This window comes from Solanum pennellii, chromosome 6 (assembly GCF_001406875.1).
Source record: "Solanum pennellii chromosome 6, SPENNV200".
Classification (NCBI taxonomy): Eukaryota; Viridiplantae; Streptophyta; class Magnoliopsida; order Solanales; family Solanaceae; genus Solanum; species Solanum pennellii.
The window spans coordinates 48,553,332-48,572,836 of NC_028642.1; the positions used below are offsets into that span (position 1 = coordinate 48,553,332).

The 19,505-nt window shown below is 31.8% G+C and overlaps 1 protein-coding gene and 1 non-coding gene across 3 annotated transcripts; both read left to right on the forward strand.

The window, feature by feature from the left end:
- Window positions 1-975: 975 nt before the first annotated feature.
- On the forward strand, window positions 976-11,528 carry LOC107021154 (protein arginine N-methyltransferase 1.6). 2 transcript variants are annotated; one of them, XM_015221761.2, is made up of 14 exons: window positions 976-1,386; window positions 2,020-2,254; window positions 3,732-3,857; window positions 5,013-5,177; window positions 5,251-5,369; window positions 5,440-5,543; window positions 5,954-6,225; window positions 8,012-8,242; window positions 8,395-8,471; window positions 9,940-10,033; window positions 10,120-10,269; window positions 10,373-10,447; window positions 10,534-10,630; window positions 10,790-11,528. In XM_015221761.2, the coding sequence occupies exons 1-14, from the start codon at window positions 1,076-1,078 to the stop codon at window positions 10,942-10,944; spliced, it is 2,211 nt and encodes a 736-aa protein (XP_015077247.1). In that variant the 5' UTR covers window positions 976-1,075; the 3' UTR covers window positions 10,945-11,528. The 2 variants fall into 2 exon arrangements, with proteins under 2 accessions (XP_015077247.1, XP_015077248.1); XM_015221762.2 differs by having other exon boundaries at window positions 977-1,386; window positions 8,398-8,471.
- On the forward strand, window positions 8,992-9,114 carry LOC114077690. The gene has a single exon (XR_003579063.1). It is a non-coding gene; the product is annotated as a U11 spliceosomal RNA (small nuclear RNA).
- Window positions 11,529-19,505: the final 7,977 nt, after the last annotated feature.

A 19,505-nucleotide genomic window follows, 5' to 3' on the forward strand; every position in this document is an offset into this window, starting at 1 on the left:
CCAATTAGAAACTACTTATAAAATAAATATATGACTTCTATAACACTGATGTGACCTTACAAATGCTTATAAAATAAAAATAAAATAACAACACATGAAAAAGAACTATATAAGTGTAATACAACGAGAAATTAAAAGGAATATGGTTCTCACTTTAGATTTTGATGTTTTGTAGAATTTAAAGTTGTGAACTCAAAGTTACTGTAAAGTAAATTGAAAAGACACCTACTAATAAGGTATTGAGATTAGTATATGATATTCATGTACAAGTAAAATTAATAAATTACTAGTCTGAATGGGTTATACCGAATAACCAATATTAAAAATCAATACCAAACCGCTAACTCGATAATTTTTTTTATAAAACTTTTAAAAATCCGTTAACTCAATAACCAAATAACAACACGTTAATAACACTTTTCTCGATTCGCTTTTATCAATCAGTTCAATTTTTGCACGCCCCTAATTTTAAATATAGCCAATTTTTTCTTTTACATTAAAGAAATTACCCAAAGTTGGCTCCACCATTAATAGTTTGATTTAAAAATACCCAAAGTTTTCTTTTCCTTATAAATCTATTATTTATTTCTTTTAAGAAATTACTGTACTTTCTAGAGAATTTCATTTTTTTTTAAAAAATATTAACTAATCTTTTTCTTTTTTAATATCATTTTACTAATTAAAATAGCATAACTGTATGTATCTTCTTAAGTAATAATATATATGTTAGATATATAAAATTGAAAAATTCTTATAAAAGAAAAAATATATATATTTCTTAATTTCCGGATAAACATTTGTTTGTAATATAAATTATTATTAAAATAAAAATACATCAAAAAAGAATGAATTTGAAAAAATATACCTTGATCTATTAATTCATCATATAGAACGTGAGTTTTATACTTAAATTATCATTATTTTTTGAATTTAAAGGCGAAAGCTGAAATATGAATCTAACATTTTTAATATTTTAGATCAACTATTAACTAAAACTATTTTTGTTCAGTTCGGCGTAGTTGCGAGGCATGTTATCCACCACCGTCGGGAACATTCCTTCATAGTCTTCACATCTATGCAGTGCCTTTTCCCTAAAACCCTAAACCCCCAATTTTTTCTCCGTTCCTTTAACAATACTCGCTCAAAGGCCTTCACTGTCCGAAGCATGAGTTCCGGGTCACGAATGTTCCAGCTCAAAGTCGACCCACTTACCGGAAACTCCGAATGGGTCGTCATTGAAGAAGATGAAGCTTCAGGAGATGCTACAAAGCAGCTTCTTGCCAATACTTCTTACCTTGACATGTTTAATGATACTCGAAGAAATAAAGCTTATAGGGAAGCCATTGAAAAGACCATAACCAAGCCTTGCCATGTTCTCGATATTGGGTATTCATTAGTTATATATCATTTTCGGAAGTTAAATTACTTTGAAATAAGAATGTTATCTGTACAATAAGTCGGAAAAATCACTATCCTGACTGTATTTTCTTATATCGGATTTTGTATTTATAATGCATATAACTATAGAAGAATCAGCTTTGAGTATCTATGGACATACCTTATGTTCCATTTTATTTAACTTATCCAGTAAATGATTCCCGAGATAAAACATTTTTCATGAAGAATATTTCCTCGACACTGGACGTAGTGTTAATTTAACTTAGCTCAAAAGTCAGCCCCTTTATGTATATGAATGTAATCAGCAGAAAATGAAGAACTCAACAGAGGGTCTATTATAAGGTTTCAGCTTTTTCTGGAATGAGAAGTAAGTAACAAAATTGAAAGGGGAAACACCGTAAGATTGGTTTAAGATGATAATAGATGAAAGAAAATATATGTTATAGTAATATGACAAGTAAGAGCAACCAAATGTAAGAAGGAAAAAGGTGACTTTACTGTTGACAAACTTTTTGCAACAATTAGGTAGGTCTTAAGACTTAAGATTGGTGGATGTATGGTTTGTTAGTTGGGAGTCAACATACATATATTTTAGGTTCTTGTTTTGAATACAAATTGCAGAGCGGGAACTGGTTTACTATCTATGATGGCAGCCAGAGCAATGGATCATGGAGATTCGGCGGAGAGCTCAGGCTCTAAGGGGATGGTTACCGCTTGTGAGTCATATCTTCCTATGGTAAAATTGATGCGGAAGGTTTTGCATGCCAATGGAATGCATAGAAAAATCCGCATCATTAACAAGAGATCAGATGAACTAGAAGTTGGTGTGGACATGCCTTCACGGGCAGATGTGCTTGTGAGTACACTAGTTTTTTTTCCTATTACTAGATCCAGACTATTGACATACTTACGCTGAACATGTGCCTATGATTGATAAAGTAGTCATGAACTTTTTCCACGACATCCAGTCGGGGAAAAAAGAGTACAATGTGGGCTAATCTGTGAAGTTTTATTTACAGACTTTGCTGGACAAAATGAAAGATGCATTCACCTAATTTACTGTTTAAGTATGTTAAAAATTTCAATCTTCTTTTTGCCTCGTTTATGTAAACATTATTTAACATGATGCCATTCTACTTCAAGTTTTGTGGATACCGGGCCGGTTGCTGTATATGAAAATTACCAGTCTATATGGCCATTTTGTTTGACGCCATTGGTGCAAAGTTTAAAATGTTATGTACTCCCTTCATTTTATTTTAAAAGACATTGGTTGACTGGACACGAAGTATAAGACATCAATTTGACATGTATATTATAAATGGTGGTAAAAAAGGTTACTGAAGTAGTTTGTCAAAAAGCTAGTTTGGAAGTGCAAAAATCACATCTAAGGTATAAAAAGTTTCAATAATTAAATGAATTGAATTTTTGAAAGTTGTATAGAGTAGCTTTATTAGCGTTATGGTGTCAACATTGTGGAATGTCTCCAAGTAGAAAAAGTATGATATGAAGCAGAATGGAGGCAGTAGTATAATATAAGTGGTAATGGAATTGTATAATACTGCTAACAAGTTTGTTGAGGAAAGTTATTTTTACCTGTGAAGTTTTTACTTGTGTCTTGGTCTCTAACTTTGGATGAGATTCCTCATGCAAAACTTCTGAATATTCTTTTTTTTCGCTCCTATTTCTAAAGGGTGAGGGTGTAGTTATGATATAAACAAAATTCATATCATCACTCTTAAAAATGAACCTCTATTCTCATATATTAAGCTACAACCGTTGTTAGGAAAGTAAATTTTGTCTTAGTGTAAATGGTGTCTATTTCTTTAAATGGATACTTTCTCTTCACTACTTCTTACTTGATAACATTTTATTGCTTGAAATAATAACACAGGATCAGCTTCTACATAAATTTCAAACTTCCAGGAGTAACATTTACTCAGACTTAAGGGCTTACTTCTTAATTTCTCAAATAAATAAATTCAAGTCTACCTATAGAGTCTTCATTATTTAATTGGATGATAAAAATGGGACAATAAAGAACTTTATTTTACATATCATTTAGATTGTTTTTTTTTTGGGGTAAAGCCGTTCCATTTTTGCAATTTTTCAATCCAAAAACTACCATACTTCATTTTTGTTTGGGTGTCAGTTTTTAATGAGTTGTTTTAATTTGGGTTGGTGGTTTGGTTCCTTTTTTGAACACTTATCTCATGTGGAGATTCACGCTGCACATCTGCCATGTTTTATTATGTTAAAAAGATTGAATGTTGATTGTTAACCATGACATGGTACAGTTGCATGAATGCTTGTTAATCATTTACCACTCAATTCAGGTTAGCGAAATACTTGACTCTGAGCTTTTGGGAGAAGGGTTAATTCCAACTCTGCAGCATGCTCATGACCAGCTACTGGTAGACAATCCAAAAACAGTGCCTTACCGTGCAACGGTTTATGGTCAGGTGTTTGACCATGGCTTCATATTTAAGTATTCTTTTGCAGATTGTAAGTTTAATTTGTTTCTTGTAGTTTGCTTTGATTTAATTTAATCTTAAGACTACTCTGCATCACGTCTTAATGACATTGACCCGACTAATAGGACTTATGGTCAACTAGGGAGTCAGAAGCACAATGACTTACTATGAGTAGTCTATATGCTGACAATAGGGACCAATTTCATAAATCACTTGCCTAAGGCAAGAGGAAACCTCAAATTAACCAGAGATTAAATGAATTAAAAAAATATCGTCATCTACAATAAAATTGTAACATTGTCATGATTAAAAAAAGGTAATACCATTGTGATATGCTGTAGAAAGATAATGGAACAGTATATAATTTGCCAACAATCCTACCTGTACCACGTACTAATTTCTAATGACAGATGTAGAACATTTTGCGTTATACTCAAAACTTTTAGTCTAATTCTTGTTATGTCAAAATTAGAAGAATGGGCTTTTACGGATACATATAGATGAATAGAAAGAAAAGAAGAGCTCTTCTTATGCAAAACGATCACTATTAAAGATATTTTGCTTTATTTTTCACTATTAGGAAAATTTCCCGTAGCAATGGTTTATATCTGTTCTACTTCTACCTGATGGTGTAGGGTCAGGGTCCTTTGGTTGCAGGCAGTTACTTTTCAGCTAAACCTGCCATTTTCCATGAACTGACTGGTTACTTGTCATCTCCGAAAACCAATGAGTTTTGGTTGGGTCTTCAAAAGTTGACTGACCTTGTTAGTGTGCCGTCATTTAGATAGCTCAATTTCCTTTCTTGGTTGATCGGTTAAGTCATTTAGATAACTTGTGTCAGTGCGTGTCCTGATTGTCGGGCTGGGTTTACTGTTTTTGCATCAGCTGAAATTCAGGTGCCATTGCAAGTGCTTCTTAGTAAATTTCAGATAAACTCATCTTATATACAGTTAATAGAACGCATTTCAGATCTACAAACTAATCAATATTCCTTTTATATTTATTGAACCTAGCTAGTGAGTAATAACTTGCCTGCCATTATATTACTTGGTTGCGATGTACTAAAATCGTTAGGGTATGTTCCAGCCCACTGGGTTCCTTTTGGTTATAAATCAGTTATTTTTTGCCCAACTTACCTTCCAGCTGGTAGAAAGCACAGATTTGTGGAAGCTGCATGATTTGTATAACACTGAGAAAGAAGTACTAGATGAAATTCGTCTTGTTCCAGAAGGAATGGATTCAGCTATATGTGTTAAACGGCAACAATTTTCCATGCATTGTGATGCATTGGAAGAAGACATCAAGCTGGTAAAGTACTTCATAGCGGAAGATGTTTCTATATTGACAACTTCTGGAATACCACTCACTTCAATTTATACAGCTCTCAGAACCTTTCAAAGTATTTGATTTTGACTTCTGGAGAAGGCCGGATAGTCATCGTGTAACGAAGCTGAGTGTACAAGCTACTGATACTGGCGCTGTTCATGCTATAATCTCATGGTACTTATTTTCGTTCTGAAGTGATTTTGTTTTCTCACTTTAAACAATATATAACTTGGTTACTTTTTAGGTGGTCGCTCCAGCTTGATGAGAAAGGCACTATCTTCTACTCCACTGCACCTAAATGGATAAGTTGCCCATCTAGCGTGGAAGGATTTAATTCATCTATCAGCTGTGAGTGGAGTATCTCTGTGTTTTTCTTTTCTTTTAATATTAGGGTGGGACTTTGTAGTTTCTAGAGGCAATTTGGATAGAATTACATATAATCTTGTTTAATTTCTTTTTTTTGGAAACTGAGTCTTGTTTAATTTCTTTTGATATTTCTTTTATGTCATCATAAAAATTAGCACTTCCTTAGTGTTGATTTTGACATAAAAAATACATACCGTTTCGTGTTTTTTTTTTTGGGATAGAACTGAATACTTTTTCACTTGTGGATTTGCTGCAAGGAGTACTCTTTCACATTATTATATTTGTATTGGTTTCCGTTGCATGCCTATAAATGGAGAAATGAGTTAACAGGCTTTCTAGTATCAGAGTCAAACATAACTCCTTATTTGTGCTTTTATCTGTATGCACTATAGGGAGTCAGAATTGGTGTGACCACTGGAAACAGTGTGTTTGGTTCATACCAAAGAAAGGTTTGTCTTTATTGAAGGATGAAGAAGTTAGTTTGCTGGCTGTTCACACTGATACTAGCATCTCATATGAAATGAAGACTTTGTCCCAGAACTTGGAACTTGAACAAAGTGAGCTCAGTGCTCAGAAGTACCAAATCACTTTGCTGCCAGAAAAAATTGCATTATATAGTGATGTCAATTGGAGATGCTCAATGCTGAAAGCTATAAAAAATGCAGTAAGTTTTCACATTTATTCCATGGAACCACCAACCAAAAGAATGTTTGTACATCCACATTAATTGTTCAGTTTTTCTAAAAAGAATGTTTGCACATGTGGATTCATTGAGTATAGTTCTTTAGAATTGAGCACTGTGAACCTGAACTCAGAAAATAACAGCGAAAACATGTTTGGATGTTTGCAATTGATGTTGGTTATCATATCCTTGTTTGCTTTTGATGAATTGAGCCATATGCTTTCAGATTTTCCATGCTTATGGTATTTGGTGCCTCTCAGGTTTACTTTACCTTTGAGTTGATTACGTTTGATGCATCATTTGATGTTTTATTGCTTCCATTCTCAATGTGTTTGTTCCTTGCTATATCTTTTTTTATCAAGTGACAGAATCTGTAAGTGTTTCTATGACATATTTGTTGTGCATATTTATTTCATCATTAATTTTTCACTTATCGTTCACTATGTTGTCGATCCTGTTTTTAATTTCTTTATTATCTCACTCCGCACCTTTAAGTTTCAATTTGACAGTCATTTAAGCATCTGTTATTAGGTTTAACAAAATCAAGCAGAAGATCAACCTCTTAGCTATTCTCTCCTGCCAACGCCACTGCTCTATCACCCCATTGGCCCATTGTCTCCCATCAGCTAGTCAGTTACTTTAGTAGCAGTATTAATAATCTTCAATTGCAAGTCAATTTTTGTTTCTATGCCATAAGGCTTTGTATCAAGAGCTGGACAATCGAGAATGAAACAATGAAAGGCATTCGATAGAGGATCTTTTTTGTTGATTTTTTTTATGGAATTTCAACAACAATCACCGTCTCAAAGCTAAATGTTTACTTAAATCTTTTTTGCTGGACTAAGTAAACCCCTGTAAATTTTTGGACTTCGTCAGCTCCCTGATTTAGATTCACACATCCTAAAGGGCTTAACATGTAACTATGCATCCACTTGATGGCTTTTAATGATATACCTTCATCAAAAGGACAAGAAAAAAAGGAAATTGTTGACAACAGGAGAGGGTGAGAGAGAGATAGAAGAGAAGAAGTTCAAAAACAGAAGTAGCTAGAGGAGATTTTTTACATCAGAAGAAAAAGAAAGTCATTGTGAAGAAAAGTAGAAGAAATTAGCAAATCAAGAGTGAACAGAAATAGAATCAATGAAAGAGAGTACTAGCTGACCAAAGAAGAAGAAGATTGCAAAATGTTCTTTCTTTGGTGGTTAAATCTTTTAAAGATGGGTTCAATGAGACCACTTGTCTCTTTAATTGCATTACTCTTCACTTTCTGATTAAGTCGTTCGGATACTCCAAAAATGCCATATAGCCGTGTCAGATCCTCGAAACATGGCTTTGAAGCACACTTGTTCAAAGAAGTGTCACTTCACCCAGACAAACATAGTAACTGTAGCTTCTTAAGCAACAGGTGATTACTTCTACTACTGATGGCATGAGTGTAAATCCTTAAGTATTGGTTGTTTCGGGGGAGAAAGTGTAACCTCAAGTATTGTGCCAAATTCATTGTTAAATGGAAGTTCTCGTCAACATAGCTCCTCAAGTTCGTTCTACATCTTTTTTTGTTTACTGCCGATATTTTTTGGGTGCTATCAGTTTTCATGTTGTTTCCTACATTAATTATTCTTACTGAAGAACAAAGTCAGTCAGATAATATGTGCTCATAATTACAATCATGCATGTTATTATTGTTTACATGGAACTGACTACTTGTTTTGCTATTTTTACTTCAAATAGTCAGTTGGAGTTAATTGTGCTCCTTTGCTCCTTACAGATGAAGCAGAAAACTCCCTCCTTGTGTGTTGTTGTGGATGATAGCATATTTCTTGCGGTTGCTCTTGCCCATCTCGCAAAAGGGTCTCATGTGCTATCATTGTTTCCAGGATTGCAAGAGAAAGGTGCGCTATATTTGCAAGCTGTTGCAACTGCAAATGGTTATTCAAAGGATCATGTAGAAGTTCAGAAGATGAGTGAACTGTTGACCTCTCAAAGTAGTCTGGAGAAGGTAAAAAATGTAACAATTTTTCTCTTGAACCTCGACCTTGATTGCCTGTTGTCTCTTCTAACCTATTTTTCCATGGCATCTCAAATATGGAGCTTTGTCTGCCTAACACTATACCACTTCCTCGTAAATGCTGATGATTTGTTGTTTCTCAGCAGATTGACTTGTTAGTTGGGGAACCTTTTTATTATGGTAACAACAGTGTGCTTCCATGGCAAAATCTACGGTTCTGGTAAATATGATGTAACTTGTTCCTTTGATTTTAGTGTACTGAGTTGATGCTGTCTGAAATGATTCTGTGCTGCACTTTTATGGATAGATTATTCAGTACTGGACACTGAATGCTTTAAATTATTTGTTGGAAAACAATCTCGTAATGTGGTCTCTTTAGATCAATGTTTGTAATATTTTTCTTGCATTTGCTTTTTTTAGTGATTTCCCAGCTATACTGTTTTAATAACCTTATCACTGCGGATCAGCAGTTATGTCTTTCATAACACAGCTAAGAGGATTGATGTCATCAAAACTATGGAATTCTTTTACTAGTATTGATTGTAACAATTACATATTACAATCAATATGTAATATTGATTGTAACAATTACATATTACAATCAATATGTAATATTGATTGTAATATGTAATGAATAAAAAAAGGGTCTGTTGGCTAAATATGCCACTCTGCCTGCGTGGCGAATGCTGTATAATTATTACAATCAATATTACATATTGATTGTAATATGTAATGAATAAAAAAAGGGTCTGTTGGCTAACTATGCCACTCTGCCTGCGTGGCGAATGCTGTATGGCTATTAAGACATATGGCCGACATAATTTGTGGAACTTTATGGGGTTGGCTCCTTGGCCGACCCTCAAAAAATAAAATGAAATAAAATGTAATGAGACTCTTTGCTAGTGCCTCACTGAGTTCCAAATATAACCTGAATCTAATCAGAACACATAGGCACAACATGTCTTGCGAGCCGCTTTGGAATTACAATCAGCACTAAAGCACTGCACCACTGCGTAACAATCTGTCAGTTACCAATAGAAGAGCATCATTTTGTTTCTTAGAAGCTGCAGTGGATATAAACCTGTATTTCTTGTTCTAAGCTATCGAGGGAGTGATCAATTAGTATTAAAGAACCTTTACTTCCAACCATAAGGTTGGGATTTGAATCACCAAGGGAGTAAAGTGAGAAATGCCACTGTGGCCCTCTTGGTTACGGGGTTTTGAGGAGGGGTTGGGTTTAACTGTATCAACGTAATAAAAATTTCAAATCATTGTAAGCTGCATTTATAGAGCAGTTACCATTTGACCAAAAACAATCTCCACCTTTGGACATACTGAGATTAGAAACTGCCACTATATGCAATGGTTGAGAACCCTGAGGTCTCAGGTTCAGAACTCAGTGGAGACAAAAAACACTAGGTGATTCTTCCTCTCTGTTCTAGCCTTGGTGGACAGAGTTACCTAGGTAGAGGTGAAAGATATCCTGTGTTAGTTGAGGTGCGCGTAAGCTAGCCTGGACACAACGGTCATCAAAAAAATAATTATGTTCCTGTTCTTCAATTCCGCCCGTATGACTCTTTATTCTTTCGTGGAGGTGGAGGTTATTATAATACCTATGATAAATGTGAAATTTTTTTCATGGGAATTTACTTATAAATTATCTATTCTGATTATGATATCATTTGTAGGAAGGACCGAAGTTTATTGGATTCAATCCTATCAGAAGGTGCAGTGATTATGCCTTGCAAAGGATTGTTTAAGGCTTGTGCGATGTCTCTTCCTGTAAGCTCATGGATGCATTCTGTTTGATGCTTTGACCATGATAAGAGTTAAATTCATGTGATGGACATGTTAAACTGTTTGTGCAGGACCTTTGGCATAGTCATCAGTGCCTGCAACATGTTGAAGGCTTTGATCATTCAGTTGTCAATTCCACGTTAGGGGCATGTGGAGGTTCACCTCCCGGACAAGAAAATCCTACTTTACCTTTTTCAGTCTGGCAATGTGGAAAGAGCAAGGTAGTTCACATCATCTTTGAGGAAGAAAAATGCTACAAATTAGACTATCCAATGCAACAAAGTTTAAATCTGTTGTTGATACAATTGAGATTTATAATTGCAGAAAATGAGCGACATAGTTACTATCATGGAATTCAATTTCCTGAAAACAATAAGCCCATGTTCTGGAAAAGCTAAGGTATCAGGTCTTGCGTCGAAACTGGCAAGATTCTGTTAACAATAAAGGCAGCTTGCACATTAGCTCACAAAACCAAGGTTTTGCAGGTAGAATTTATTACACATGGGAAATGTCATGGATTTGTTCTTTGGATCGAGTGGGTGATGGATGCAGAAGAATCCATTGTCTTGTCTACAGGACCAGGTGTGTCTTTGAGAAGTCGCAATCTAGACAGTAATTTCTAAGACATTTTGTTTGGGGTGTCAAATGCTTGCTTCTTGTTTTCTCTTCACAAAATTTTGCTCTATCCCTTTATCCTTGAATGAATTGTTCATTAACTTAATGATCTTCTATCTGATTCAGAACAAAGATACTGGAAGCAAGGGGTAAAGCTTCTGAAGGAGCCCGTGGCTGTGGGGAGCCATAGATCTGCCACCACTGATTGTCACTCAGCAGATATTGAAACGTCTTTCGATCCATCAACTGGTGACCTCATTGTAGAATATGCTTTCTTATAACCAAGCGCATTAGTTGCCTTGTGCAATCAGACTTGAAGCGAGTTTAATCTTCTCAATGCCATCCAATTCCAGAGCTGTAAGTCACCGTACTCCTCACTCTTAATTGGCATAAATATATCGGCAATGAAGGTCTAGCTCAAATTCCAAGGCCACAGTTTCAAGGATGTTAATCAGCACTACTTGCTGCGTAATACTGCAGTCTACAACTCCTTGATGGCGAGTTACTGTAAGATTATATCATCCAGATGTGACCTTGTGCAGAAGTTTTACATCTAGTTATGAATTTTAGATTGGATAGATTCATCATTCCATGTGTTTGTACTTGTCGCCATTTTACAAGTCATCTTCATCTCGCTACTTGTAGTATGTTAAAGAATTGCTGCTTGTGGAGCTGCCACCAGAAGGTAATTTTTGGTATTCTGTGAAGAGAAAGGATCCTTCAAAATTTCAATGCCTAATGTGTCTCACTCAAATATATGTTTTAAGAGTATTTAGATATCACTAGCCTGTTCACTGCAGATTACTCTTCCTGTGTGCCTTGTCATATCCATTTTTTAATGAGATACCATGCATCATTGTGTCAATTTTGTCATAAAACACCTTTTATGTCTCCATCACTAGAGTGGATGAACGCTTTTAAGATTTTTTGGTGTGAATTTGAATTAGTTGGTACGGTAGGAAAACTTGAAAGAATAAAATTCAATTTATTGTTACACTGTTGCTGTCATTCATTTCCCACTAAATTTCTATTAGTACGAAGGAACAAAAAATAATACTAGGCCCCAAAATTGATGCTGATCACATGATATGAAATTATTGCACAACAAATTTTTGGGTTGAGATATAATTTCATTTTTCACCTTCAAAAGACTCAAAACAGTTAAATCAGTTGCATTTGTGGACACAAATTACCATCTTTTTTATAGTAGTACCATCCAATAAGAGTTATTGTGACTTTTTTGTCTTGCACGTCACTTCAGTTTTTTTCTTTTTTATATAACCTTTTGGAATGTAACATCAATTCATCAATGTTTAAGTTCCATTTCTCTTATGGAAGTATGTGTTTCTTAATCATCGACTTATTATAAAGGGTATGCTATATAAAGGGTAAATATATGAACAATCAAAAATTTATTTGTCAACATTTAGATTTTATATACTGCGGCATCTATCCTCCTCTTCATGTCCGAATCATTTTAGCTATTGTCTAATACGGAGGTTATTCTCATCTTATAATTTACTTTCTCATTTTTAATTTTGTCTCTCCTAGTATATTCATAAGCATGTTGATTTTTTGCTATGCCTCATACAACATAGTTGATCTAAAGATCATCCTATCGAACTTACCTTTAAAACCTTGATGAAATATTTATGACATTTCAGGTAATTGCCAATTTTATATTTAAAAAATTCTGTTTATTTACAAAATTGATTTTAACAGTTAAAAAAGGGGTTTTCAGTATTTGATGTTTACGAGCTAGTATTTTCAGAGAGAAGTATTGAAAAAATCTTGGAATTTGATGCAAATTATTAATTTCATCTTCGAATTATTGAACGACCTCAATAACATCCTTCTACTTGACTAATTAAAATTAGATACACCATCGATTGGTAACATGACGTAACAATTGGTCTCAAACTCTTTGTATGAGGATGAAACTCTTAATAAAAAGTTGAGAGAGGTGTTTAAATACCTTTAAACTTGACGAAAATGTAGGGAATATTTCACTTATATTGTAAGATCAGGGGTATATTTAAGTTAGTCAAGTAGTGGGGTGCTTTTAGGGTTGTCAATAATTTGAGAATAAAACTAATAGTTCGCGCAAAGTTTAAGGACGTTTCAACACTTCTTCCTATCTTTTATCAATTGAACTAACAAAGCTTCGTCTTTTCGAGGAGGAACTAGGAAGGATAAAATGTGGTATAACGATAAACATATTCTTTAACTTGGTCTTAACTGTAATTCATACTATCCAATTTTGGATATATATCAAGTAAATACATAAACTTGTATAGAATTATATTGAACAAGTAGACACATGTCCTATTTGGCGTATGTCTCACATGAATTGCCAAGTAGGACACATGTATCTACTTGTTCAACTCTGTACAAATTTAAGTATTTTGTTTGTATATATTCAAGATCAGTATGTCACGTTTTTGTATTACTCCACACAAAGTTGTTGTGATGTTTATTTCTTATACAAAATGTACCCCATTCGATGTTGACTTACATATACTCATTTCAAACACATCTTATTTGGACTATATTCTTCCTCTCTCTTATTAATACTAACTAAACTAATAATACGAATAATTATTGAGAAAATACATAAAACCTCCTTAAACTTAATCGAATAATTTACTTTAGTACTTAAATTATACGGGCATTTAAATACCCCTCTTAATATCTTTGAAGTGTCTTTTTTTTCACTCTGAGACTATAACACCACTCTCATCCGTCAAATCATAGCCACATAAGCGTTACATCATAAACTTGTAGGCATCATGTCATTTCTTTTACTTATCCACAGTATTTTCTTAAACACTTTTGAAAATTAATTATATCAATTGATTAATTTATAACTGCATATCTCACCCCCTTTCTTTTTATTTCCTTGTTGTTCACCATTATTCCAACCTTCAATACTTTCTTTTCTTCTTCTTCACCATTCAACAATTTTTTAAGTCACTTTATAGAAGGAAAACCACTATAATATTCACATTATTTTCTTCGAACCCTCCTAGCGAATTTACTCACTTGGAGAATGAATTTTTTTTAAAGCCAATATTTTCTTGACAATTTAAATAAGAAATGAAGATTGCATAAGAAAGTTGATTAAAAAAATATAATTGTTATGAGAAACGCTTGAATAAATCTAGAAATAAAAATGGGTCACTCAAAATTTAAGAAAATTTATATTCGTCAAATTGACACCAATAATATAGAGTGAAATCAACGTCAATAAAATGATATTGGTTATTGAATTTTACGAATTAGTAAAAAACTAGTGAAATGAAAATAGTAGATAAAGGTGGGGATGAAAATGGAGGAGGAGATATTTCAATGGAGAAAGGTGTGCATTGAGAAAGACAACAAAATGAAAAGAAAAGAAAAATATTAAAAAGGGGACCCACTAATTCATTTACCTCTTATTAAGAAAATTTACATATTTTATAGATTTAATATGTAAAAAAAAAATATTTAAATATTTGTTATATATAGGCCAATAAAAAAAAAGGTCATCTCTAGGGCTTTGAAAATTCAATTTTTTTTCTCTGTTTTCGCTCACTTTTAAATCACTCAAAAGATGTTAAAAAAATTATTTAAATATCCATATAGTTTAAGTACTAAAATAAATTATCCGATCAAGTTTTAAAAAGTTTTTTATGTATTTTTTCCTTTAATTATTTAATCTCCAAATGTTTCTTCAATTTTTCTAACTTACTTATATCATCCATTAGCTACACAACAACAAAAATATTCACAAACCAAATCCATGGTTTATTTTATTTTATATTTTACTCTTAATATTAATTAGTTATTCTCGAATTTTTTTAAGCAATTATATAAAAAACATCAATTAGTAGGATTAGTATGACAAAATAGTTGTCTATTCATTATTTTTTAATAAATATGACAAATATATATATGACAAATAATAGAAAGAGAGTAATAAGTAGATGTTACAATTACTCAATCACACTCAAGTTTATATGAGACTACCATGTACTTTTCTTCGTTTTAGTTGATTTGTTGTATATATTTTTTTTATGGTTTTTTCAAAAAATTTGTTCTAATTTTCGACATAATATATTTAGGCGAAGGATGGTTTGACGCATATTTTTTGTCGAAAGGATTTATGTGGAGTATATAAATTAAACGTTAGCTATTATAAGTATATATGCATTCTTAATACAACTGCGAAGATATTTTGCACAACTTTCACTAAATTCTCGACTCTGCTACTAGAATATAAGATTAAATGATAATTTCAATATATTGTACGTATCTTTTAACTTATAATCACAAGATTCATCCTTTTTACTTTCTTTAATTCCAGATCAAGTTAAAATCAAATAAATAAATTAAAGGGAGAAGGGCCTGAAAAATATTTCAACTTTGACAGAAATTACTGTTACGATACCAAACTTAATTGATGACCTTTTACCCCCTACACTATTTAATAGTATCTTTTAAAGGTTTATATGCGTCCAAGTGGACACTTTACTATTTATAATTAAGCAATATTTATGATATTTACGTGAACACATATATACTGTCAAAATACATTATTAAATAGTATAAAGATAAAAAGTTCTTTCTAAATTCAATACTGTTACAATAATATTAATCAATATTAAGATGTATTTCAAACATTTTCTCGTAAAATAATATTAAGAGAGCAATACAATGCAAAAATTAATGCAAAAGCAAGAAAGGGACATTTCAATACTAGCGAAGAAAGGTACTAGTAAATTACTAATTAGGTTGTTGTGACATTAATATGTTATGTAGCAAAATTAAAGTTGGAGAGCTTGTCTCTTATAAGGACAAAAAAATTAAGAGATAATATCTAGGGAAGATTTAAATGGAATATACACTAACTTTTTCCAACTAACATTAAAAGATGTCATTATTATAAATTGGGAAAAGGGTCTGATATACCCCTCAACTTTGTCATTTGGAGCTGATATACCCCTCGTTATAAAAGTGGCTCATATATGTCCTTACTGTTATACAAACGGCTCACATATACACCTGTCGTTACAAAATAGCTCACATATACCCTTCATTTAACGGAATTTAAAAAATTAGTTTTAAATTTATTTTTATTACTTCTAATTTTTTAAAAAAAAATTATTTAGGGGTATATATGATCCTTCTATCAAAGTTCAAGGTATATTTCCATATTTTTCATACATAAATTATTTTTAACTTCTTTTATTATAATTATTTGAGTTTCTTATTCTTATTTTATTTTTTTCTTTCATTCCTTAGTTTAAAGAAAAAAATTAAACTATTTTTTTGTGTGTATTGTAATTTAATTTCGCATTCGAAGAAAAAATTTGGTCATCTACAATAAATTTTACAAAAATATTAGTGAAACATAAATAAATTTGATTATCAAAATAATAATTATAAATTAGTCTTTGAAACAAAAAAAGTCAAAAAAATATGTCTGACGAGGATTAAATTTACTCATATGGGATTATATTTTTTAGAAAAAAATAATAAAAATTTAGATTATTTTCATTTCCGTTAGAGGAAAAGGGTATATGTGAGCCATTTGTTTACAAGTAGGGGTATATATGAGTCACTTTCATAACAAGGGGTATATCAGCTCTAAATGACAAAGTTGAGGGGTATATCAGACCTTTTTCCCTTATAAATTTATTATAGTCCAGAAGAATCCCAGGAGCGGAATTACGTGACGGAAGGAATTCATCTGAATTTACTTTATTATGGATATATATATATAGGGTTATTTGCTTTTTAATTATATGCGATCTTTTTTATTCAGTAACTAATATTTCAAAATAATTACTGCAACGTATGTTTAAGGTTTTATTTGTTTCCATTAAGATTAAGAGGTCTGAATCTGAATACACATCTCAATATTAAGATTTGCATTGAGATTCAGGTGTTTTGATCTGAATATTAAGATGTGGTCTCTAAATCCAAACACTGAATAATTAATACTGTTTGTTTTCAATATCTGAATGTGCATGTGAAATTATCATTAAATTAATAAAATATCATAAAAATTTCATAATCAACAAAATATATCGCTATTGATTAAAAAAAGTTTTAGTAATCATGATTGAAAGTACATTATTTTTTTTAATTCAAAAACCTTGATAAACGCCAATACACCAACAGTGTTCTTGACACAGTTAATACAAGAAAATTATTAATATAAAAGAAAACTTGAAAGGATTTATGAAAACTTACCAGTTCAAGAGAGAAAAAATGGTGTTTGATTGAGAAAAGAGAGAAAGAAAGTTTTCAGTTATGAGATAAAAAGGCACGCTTAAAGCAGAGAAGCGATGATTTATTATTTAATAACTTATTAAATGAGTCTGAATGTTGTTAAGAGTCTTTTTTTTAAAATAAAGGAATAATGCGCAAGTATCCCGTCAACCTATGCCTGAAATTTAGAGACACACTTATACTATACTAAGGTCCTATTACCCCCTAAATTTGTTTTATTATTAATTTTCTACCCCTTTTCGGCTTACGTGACACTATCTTGTGGATCCAACGCTGATTGATTTTTTTTTAAGTTAGTACCACGTAGACCGAAAAGTGATAGAAAATTACTTATAAAATAAATTCTACCCAATCTATTTGTTATTCAATATTTAGCAGCAACTGCTAATTAATTGCTACATGAGTCATGATTTCTACCCATATTATTTGGACTATATTCTCTTTCTCTTTTTGATCTTCAAGTCTTTCTTCAAATCTTCTCACTTATATCATCCATTAAAAAAAAAAACAGATCTTAACTTATTAGTTCATGGGTTTGCATTTACTGATTATTTTAAAGCTGAATTTGAGAGCATCTTCTTTGAGTTTAAATACTCCTTTAGTCATAAGCTTGTTATGCCCTTTTATAATAAGGCTAGCTGCTTGTTCTTTTAAACCTCTTCATCAAATTCACTATAATTTGGTTCATTCTATTAGGCTTTTTTTCTTCCAGATGAGCCAAATTACCTTAAATTCTCAACCCCCAGCACCTACACGGTGGGAAAGAGCTGTTCGTCTTGTCTACGAGAGATTCACACGTACAAGGCACACACAATTTCGAGAGATGGATGAAGAGAGCTTGCGCGCTCTCTCCATGATTGCTCTTTGAACTAAGATTTCATTGGAAGACGAAAGAGGTAGATTTTGAATTTAAATTCAAAGATTTAGTTGCTTGTCGATCTATCGATAGTATTAATTTTTAAGTTGTGATCATAGGAGTTTAGTATCTATTGAAAATTTAGTTAAAAATAATAATATTAGGTCAGTTGGATCGATCTGTTGATTTATTATTATTATTATATATATATATACTAAAATACACTGGTGTTGTGGTGCATTTCAAAGCTTCTTTTGTCTGTTCTTTTGTTTAATCAAGTCTAATTTTTGTTGTTCTTTGGGCATGAGTCCTAGCTAGTAGTTACATTGTTGAAAATTAGATTTAAAATTAAAATTTGATGAGTAAAAATACGATAATTTTCCCACTAGTAATAGATACCAGAATGCTTAAATAGCCAAATAGATTAGCTTAAAATATGGAGATTGTTTTATTTTAGTTGCTAAAAATGAATTAAAAATTGCTAAGCATCTCTTTTAAAAGAAGGAATTTGTGGTAGGTAAGTGCCAGCAAATAGTTAGGGCCTATGAGCAACTTGGCCACAATTTAAAGCAGCAGCCATGTAAGTGATTGTGGGGGAAAAAACAAAAACAAGAATTGAAAATAAAGAAAATAATGTGTCATTTTTTTCGAAATATTGAACTTTTAGACAAGATGATTTATGTGTTTTTATAACATTTCCTCTAATTTTATCTAGAGAACCTTAATTGCCATAATTAGGAAATAGCTTTAATAGTTGAAACGATAAAATGTTCACTTTAAAGTTTAGATAAGATTAAAAATGACGCATCAATCGATAAATCTGTCCAATCTATTTAGATTTAACGACCCGTTTAATTTGACTTTGTTTAAAATCTGAGTTGATATATCGTTTATACTGACATTGACCTATAAAAAAATTATATTAGATTTTTTTAAGGATATTTTTATAGTTAATATGGTATATAGTCATAATATATGAAAACAAGATTAGGTACTCAAATAGATTATATGAAAACAAACAAATTATTTAAAATTGAAATTGAACAAACTATAGAAATACACGCCTTTTATTTTACTTATTTCCATTATTTTCTATACTTTAAAATTCTCTAAAATCCCTTATTTCTTTAATACATCCGAGCTACATACTAATGTATCAGAGCTAGTATTTAATATATCCAAGCTACATATTATGTATCGGAGCTAGTTTTTAACGTAGCCGAGCTACATATTAATGTATTCGAAATAATATTTAATGAATCCGAGTTACATATTACTGTATCCAAACTTCAAATATTGTATCTGATTTTTTTTAATTTTTAAGGAATTAATGTAATTAGAAATTTATTAAGGATAGATTATAATTTCATACAAAAGCTATGGAATTTATGTAATATACACAAATTGGATAGTAATTAAGAACTGGTTTAATTGAGTTAATGAATTAACTTTTAGTTCGTTTTAGAATTAACCTAATCTATTTCAAGTAAGTTTTGGACGGATCAATTACCCACTTACTTAACAACTCAACTCATTTTAATATACTATTTTTCAACTTAATCCATTCATTTAATATTCGTAAATTAGATTACTGATAAAATCACAAAAGCATCTGGTGAAGGTGAAGAAAATGTACAAGTGAAATGAATTCATTTGATGTGACATTACTATGTTATGTAGCAAGCTGGAGAACTTGTCCCCCCCCCCCCC

Excerpts from the sequence above, each read along its gene's own strand:
- LOC107021154 (XM_015221761.2), top strand. The coding sequence starts at position 1,076 with ATGCAGTGCCTTTTCCCTAAAACCCTAAACCCCCAATTTTTTCTCCGT. Across the intron at positions 1,387-2,019 it reads TGCCATGTTCTCGATATTGG|AGCGGGAACTGGTTTACTAT; the intron begins GTATTCATTAGT and ends TACAAATTGCAG. Across the intron at positions 8,472-9,939 it reads TGGCAAAATCTACGGTTCTG|GAAGGACCGAAGTTTATTGG; the intron begins GTAAATATGATG and ends TATCATTTGTAG.